We start from the raw sequence: 7,500 nt of genomic DNA, 5'->3' as shown, positions 1-7,500 counted from the left end.
TTAACCCATTCAATCCAGGAACGCATCTGTGTCATTTTAGATATCTTTGGCTATTAAAAAATAGCAGGGTGGTGCCTTGCATGATTGCATCCTTCGCTAGTGTATGACGTTGTGAATGGGTGAATGTAAAACACATTTTCACTCCCAACTTGTCATACTGTAGTTCTACGCATCCAATGCTGACGCCAAGGACGCCCTGCTATGCACCATGTTGACAAGGACGGATCATAATTCCCACCCTATCAGTATGCATATCGGACGATGCATGAGTTGTCAGAAGCGGACTTCGCACCACCAGCTGTCGCTTAAAAAAGTTTTTAACTTGTTTTACGTCGTTTTCAGTGTTTTAAATGGCAACAGTGCCATGTTCTCAAACTTTCCACGTCAGTCACGTGAGAGCACTGTCTGTTGCACGTTGAAAACTGATGCTAAATAGGTACCCAGTAGCGATGAGCGGGCCGACCCGTAACCCGCGGGTCAACCGCTCAAGGCAATTATGCGGGCTGCGGGTGAGCGGGTCAGCCGCTCTCACACGCAAAAAATAAATAAAAATCACATGCTCTTGTTTTGTCTTTATTCTTAATAAGAATAAGAATAATAACAATAACAGTTTGAATACACTTGGGGTGTATACTTGAAGATTATTTATTTTCTAACCTTCATGATTTTACAGAATTATAGGTACGACCGCGGGGCTCCACGCCGCGCTCAGTCGCGGGCGGGTTGAGGCGGGTTGGGTTCCGTGGCGGGGCGGATGAGAAAACCCGACCCGCACATCACTAGTACCCAGTGTGTAAAAAAGTAACGCGAAGGGGTCCTGAGCAAGTGTCCGTACAGTATGTGTCGAGTTGGGATGTTGGAATGTATTACGCATTGTAAAGCACATTGGATAAAGGTGCTTTGTAAATGCCGTCCATGGGGACCTGTCCTCTGGATCTGTCATGTCTCTTTATAATCCTTACTGTCTTCTCACTTGCTTTTCTATCTATCTGTCTGTCTGTCTGTCTGTCTGTCTGTCTGTCTGTCTGTCTGTCTGTCTGTCTGTCTGTCTGTCTGTCTGTCTGTCTGTCTGTCTGTCTGTCTGTCTGTCTCTCTCTCTCTCTCTCTGTGTCACACAGTATTGAATATATAAGCGCACCAGCGTTTTGTAAAGTCTGTAAAAGTCATTAGTGCAGAAATCCACTGTTCTCTGAGGACAGAAAACAGATCAATTTTCACTGATCACCTCCACAGCCTTCAACAAGTCCACCATGCCTAGCTGCTGAAAAGACTGCTTCAATGCTGTCCACACGCACACGCGCACACGCGCACGCGCACACACGCACACACACACACACACACACACACACACACACACACACACACACACACACACACACACACACACACACACACACACACACACACACACACACACTGAGACACACAAGCATGCATTCAAACAGATGCTTTTGCACAAGCACACACAAACACTCATGTGCGCGCACACACACGCACACACACTCATGTGTGTGCGCACACACACGCACACACACTGATATCGCAAAAACAATTTGTCTGTCTTGTCTGAGGATTGTGATATTGCCTCTGGCACGAGGAGGGATCAGAACGAGTGGGAGAGGAGAGACAGGCCTGAAATACACAGAGTGGAGCTATTGTGTGTGTGTGTGTGTGTGTGTGTGTGTGTGTGTGTGTGTGTGTGTGTGTGTGTGTGTGTGTGTGTGTGTGTGTGTGTATTTGCGAACCTGTGCATTTGTAAACCTGTGTTTATGTGAGTGTGTGTTTTTATTTGCGAGTCTGTGTGCATATGTGTTGTGTGATGTGTTGTGTGCACACATTCATCATCATATCTGTGTATACACGTGTTGAGAGTTTGTGTAGCCATAGGCAGGGATAAGGGCATCTTAAACTGTATGTGATATGAATTCATCATCAGCTGCTTTGACGTGATAATACATTATTGCTTCATAACCCCAGCTCAAGCACACTATTGTGTGTGTGTGTGTGTGTGTGTGTGTGTGTGTGTGTGTGTGTGTGTGTGTGTGTGTGTGTGTGTGTGTGTGTTGTGTGTGTGTGTGTGTGTGTGTGTGTGTGTGTGTGTGTGTGTGTGTGTGCGCACGCGCATGCATAGGGGATTTGATGAGAAGCCAGATAGATGGATAGATTACTTGACACATTTCTTCCTTCACTTCATCACTCTTGACATTTTCCTGTAGTGTTGATGTCTTTCATAAGTTATACTGTTCCACCTCCTCTGCCCTGCTCTCCTCTGTATTCTGTCCTCCTCTCCTCTCCCTCTGTCGCTCCTCAGTCCAAGCTGCAGTAGTAAATTCTCCTCAAGGTTCCTCTTCTCTCTTTTTAATTCTCCTCTCCATGCCACCCATTGCATTAATGTTCCACCTCCTCTCCTCTCTATTTTCCTGCACCTCTCCTCTACATCGATCTCCTCACACATAGCCTCAGTCATCATCATCATCTTCCTGATGGATGGCTGTCACCAATCAATCCATGCAGCTTCATCCAGGACAAAGAAAAAGAAAAAGACAGACAGACAGACAGCAAAGACAGAATTGTGTGTCTGTACATGAACCTCCTCCTATCATGGAATCCATTTTCAATATCGCTCCCCTGCCCCCACCCCCCCTCTCTTTTCTATCGACAGGTCAACCATGCGGAGGGAGGCAGGAGACGAGAGAGAATGAATGGAGCAGAGGGAGACGCAATGATAATGACAGAGAGCGGAGCCCTGGACATAACTCATGCACGACGGGAGACCCCTCGCCCTGTGTGCTTTTGATTTAGAACTAAAAAAGGACCGTTGCGTCACGAAGCCCACAGCCGGTTGGATTTAACTTCCCCAGTTTGCCCCATAGGTGGCACCCTGCCTCCGTCTCAGCTGTGAGAGGTTATGACTGAACTCTGAACTCAGTCTGTCACTCCTGTCACACCTCTGTCACGCCTCCACCACGGTGACCTCTCAGGTTTGCCTTGCGCTGACCTCTCAGGCTGACGCCATGGAGAAGACGTACTCAATGACCGCTCACTACGACGACTTCCAGGAGATCAAATATGGCGGCCGCTACAGCAGCGACCTCCTCAGCAACGGCATGACGCTTCACCTGGGGGGGAGCTTGGACCGCCACGCGGGGCGCACCCGTGGAGGGAGCGGCTCCGGACGGAAAAACCAAGACCTGAGCGGCATCAAGAGTGGTGGGGGGGGCGGCGGGCTTCCCCGCTGGAGCCGGAGAGAGATCTGCCTGCTGTCGGCGCTGGTGTTCGCAGCGGGGATGTGTGTGATTCTGGGCAGCATGCTGACACTCAAGTACATCTCTCTAGATGCCCAGCAGGATCCTCACTGCCGCTTGGACTGTCAGGTACTGTATGTTTTTAACATGTCTACTTGTCATCCTAGTTAATTTGTAGTACATTGTTTGTTTGTTTTTTTTCTTCATAAAGTTAGAGTAGCCAATTATTTGTACCATTTTCTTCAGCTTATGCCAATCTGTTGTGTTGCCAACTGGCTCAGTGAGGAGCCCCCAACAGGGCTTGCTACGTTGGATGTCTACTTGTTACTTTGTAGCACTTTTCTGTCTAATTCCATGACCACTTACCCTGTTGGTTGCACGTTGCAAGATCTATATGCCTAAATTCTAAATGTTTAACTTGCAGAAGAAGCGGTCGTTGCTGCGTGCGGCCCGTTTCGTCCAGGCCAACATTGACCCCACCATCCAGCCCTGCCAGGACTTTTACTCCTTCGCCTGTGGCGGCTGGCTGCGGCGCCACGGCATCCCCGAAGACAAGCTCAGCTACGGCATCATCACGGCCATCGGGGAACACAACGAGGAGAAACTGCGGCGCCTCCTGCAGGAGCCCGTCCGCAGGCGCGGGCCCAGCTCGGCCGAGCGCAAGGTGAAGGAGTTCTACCGCTCCTGCGTCGACATCGAGGAGATCGACCGGCTGGGCTCAGACCCCATGACTGAAGTGATAGAGAGCTGCGGGGGCTGGGATCTGGTGTGGGCCCCTCCGGCAGCGGCGGGCTGGGAGAACGAGGGCGCCCCCCAGAGGCCAGACTTCAATGAGATGCTGTACAGGACCCAGGGGGTTTACAGCACCACCGTCTTCTTCTCCCTTACTGTCAACGTGGACGACAAGAACTCCTCCAGGAACGCCATCAGGGTGAGACAGGATGTGCGCGTGTGCATGCTGGCTGGCTGCTGGGGGGTTGTCATCATGGTTGTCACTTTCGCAGGCATTATTTTATACCGCTATGAATGTACTGCATGTGTTTGCAACTAACCATGGTGTGATTCTGTGGGTACAAGTTGGTGTGTGTACAGCATGTGTCAGCATTTTGTATATCAACTATTTACTCTAATCTTAAAGTGTGCATGCGCGCGTGCGTATGTGTGTGCATGCGCGCGTGCGTATGTGTGTGCGTGCGTGCGTGCGTGCGTGTGTGATGCTATGCTTGTGTATCAGGAGTGAGGTATGTATTAGTTATTAGCATAATGTTCATTCTGTTTACATTCGCTTCATGTACTGTACCTGTATCACTCCATTGTTTGCACACACTGTCTCTAATACTGATGGTTAGTTAGTAATGTTCTCTGCTGGCTGTTGAGGGACTTTGTTACAGGACAGTTCAATGCATGTGTCTTGACCATTATGTCCTCCAGACCACCAGAGAACAACACATTTATGCAACACGTGAGTATTAATCGAGATCTTTCTTTCTTTCTTTGTGTGGCAAATGTGTGTGTGTGTGTGTGTAGATCGATCAAGAGGGCCTCACTCTACCTGAAAGATCTCTTTACCTGGGGCAGGATGAGGACAGTGTGAAGGTAAACATTAATCTCCCTCCCTCTGTCCGTCCGTCCGTCCGTCCGTCCGTCCGTCCGTCCGTCCGTCCGTCCGTCCATCCATCCATCCATCCATCCATCCATCCATCCACCCATCCACCCATCCATCCATCTAATCCACACATGTTCCACATACACGATATCGTGGGAGAGAACTTGTGAATGATCCCACGTGATCAGCCTGGCAATGCCAGGTCAACGGCATAGGACAACATGTGACCAAATGGCAAACGGGGGCACCCGTCTCGTCGTTTTACCACGTCCCAATACCTGCCCACACTGGACTGTGCCTTTCTCAAACCCAAGACATAGAAAGGGTGACGGTTATGCTAAAAACCTGTTAAAACAACGGAGGTGCACCGTCTGAAGCAGACTTGAGCTCCGCCGCCTCTTGTGGCGATGCCTCTCGCGAGTACACCTGAAACGTCAAATAGTGCTATATGGTCAAATCCGTCCCCAGCCGTCACCCCTTTGACGGCATGGGTGTGAGAATGCGTTGATCCGTCTGCATCAACCCATCTCTCTACTCTCCATCTATCCTCCCGTTTTCTCGTGTCACCCCCGTCACCGGACGATTTTGATTATGATGTCCGTCCATTAGTGATGATGTCATTGTGACTCTCTATATGCTCAGATCTTGGCTGCCTACAAGGCGTTGATGGAGCGGCTGCTGAGCATGCTGGGAGCTCATAACGCCACACAGAAGTCCAAAGAGATCTTACAGCTGGAGACACGCTTGGCCAACGTAAGTAAGTGTGTGTGTGTGTGTGTGTGTGTGTGTGTGTGTGTGTGTGTGTGTGTGTGTGTGTGTGTGTGTGTGTGTAACAGTTGTTACGACCCCCTGTCTAGGGTAGGGGAGGTGACATAATAATGGAGGACAAAGTCGCTTTAAAAAATCAATTGATTTTATTTTCCTTTTTTTGTGCAGAGATTTCAAACTCTTTTTGTCTTTTTTGTATAAGTGCAGAAACTGCAGGGTGCCGGTTTACAGTTGCAAAAACTTCTACCTAATAAATAAAATTACCACCTAACCAAAGAAAAATATACAATTGCTAAACTTAATTACCTAACTAAAGAATAAACAGAAACATAAGGAAGTGGTTAAACCAAATAAAAAGACCAAACACCCCTACAAGGCGAGTGAACAGATTAATACAATAATGAATGAAAAGGTGCAAATATATACAGAATAACTCTTAACTCAATAATACGGGTCAGAAAGCAACAGGTTTAACTATAAGGTAACTGAAGATCAAACAAAGTAACTAAATGAGTCAAAGGTAACGGAAGGTCAAACAAAGTAACTGAAGGACAAAGGAACAAACAGGCTACATGGGTTCGGGGAGATAGAGGGATTGAATCTCTGCTTGCTCTTTCAAATGAGTGCGACCAGTCCCCATGACTGTCAGGGCAGAATGAGCTTTTGTAGGTGAGCTCCAGAGAACAGCCAACCCTGGCTTGGGCGGAGACAAAGGGGCGACGAATGAGAGCAGGGGAACAGGCCTGAGGCTGGACCTGTCAATCTGGACAGCTTGAAGTCAATCAACCACTCACTCACACCAGCACCACACTCAGTCTCACAGCTTCCACCACCATTCACGACCTTATATGGAATACAGAAAAGCAACAATAAAACACAAGCCACAAATAATACCACAATATTCCAAAACATCATAATTATACCAAAATAAACCAAATATATCAAATACGGCTGGCCGTAACAGTGTGTGTGTGTGTGTGTGTGTGTGTGTGTGTGTGTGTGTGTGTGTGTGTGTGTGTGTGTGTGTGTGTGTGTGTGTGTGTGTGTGTGTGTGTGTGTGTTTGAGAGAGGGAGAGAAAGAGAGAGAGAGAGTAATTCTCTTCTGTCTTATAACCAGATCACTGTATCAGAGTATGAGGACCAGAGGAAAGACATCAGTACCATGTACAACCGCATCACCCTGAGACAACTACAACGCATCACTCCCAATGTGAGTACAGTGACAAACACACACACACACACACACACACTCACACAGACACACACACACACACACACACACACACACACACACACACACACACACACACACACACACACACACACACACACACACACACACACACACACACACACACACACTGTGAGAAGTGGTGTGCCCTGCAGAGGTAGATGAGTGGAAGAACAAGGGAGGGAGGGAAAGATGGGACACAGAGGGGGAGGTCTGCAGGGGATGATGAGTATTGATGGGAGAGAAAGAAAGAGGGACAACAGGAGAAGAAGGGAGAGAAGGAGAGCAGCGGGAAGCCGATTGAGAATTCTCTAGATGTTCCATCACTGCTGGTCAGTGGTGACACTATGATGAGAAGAGAGGAGAGGAGTCAAATATTGCAGTATATGGTCACATCCGGTCCCCTGCCGTCACCCGCTTGACAGCATGAGAGTGAAAACACGTTGCACAATGCATCGCAGCACGTTGCGTTGTGAGCTCTATAGCAGCAGGCCAGGCTCTCAACCAAGTATAAATGAAGCATAAGAATGGCTCTACTCCGTGCACATTTTAGAGAGTTCTTTGAGGAAAGAGAGAGAGGGAGACACATCTTCATGCAGCGGGTAAATATTCTCAAATAGTCTACCTTGCATAATGTGATAATGTTGTGA

At 48.3% G+C, this 7,500-nt stretch overlaps 1 protein-coding gene across 1 annotated transcript in view; it reads left to right on the top strand.

Moving 5' to 3' along the window:
• Positions 1 to 7,500, top strand: part of LOC308085747 (endothelin-converting enzyme-like 1) — a 57,035-nt gene that overhangs the window by 3,980 nt on the left and 45,555 nt on the right. Inside the window, exons 2-6 of the mRNA XM_080429056.1 lie at positions 2,663 to 3,374; positions 3,670 to 4,176; positions 4,773 to 4,841; positions 5,494 to 5,604; positions 6,737 to 6,829. Coding sequence (XP_080285182.1) covers positions 3,015 to 3,374; positions 3,670 to 4,176; positions 4,773 to 4,841; positions 5,494 to 5,604; positions 6,737 to 6,829 — 1,140 coding nt within the window. The 5' untranslated portion in view covers positions 2,663 to 3,014. The remainder of the gene's footprint in view (positions 1 to 2,662; positions 3,375 to 3,669; positions 4,177 to 4,772; positions 4,842 to 5,493; positions 5,605 to 6,736; positions 6,830 to 7,500) is intronic.

The sequence above is a fragment of the Gymnoscopelus braueri genome, assembly GCF_963280865.1.
Source record: "Gymnoscopelus braueri genome assembly, chromosome: 5".
NCBI lineage: Eukaryota > Metazoa > Chordata > Actinopteri > Myctophiformes > Myctophidae > Gymnoscopelus > Gymnoscopelus braueri.
This window is presented reverse-complemented; position numbering and strand designations above follow the sequence as displayed.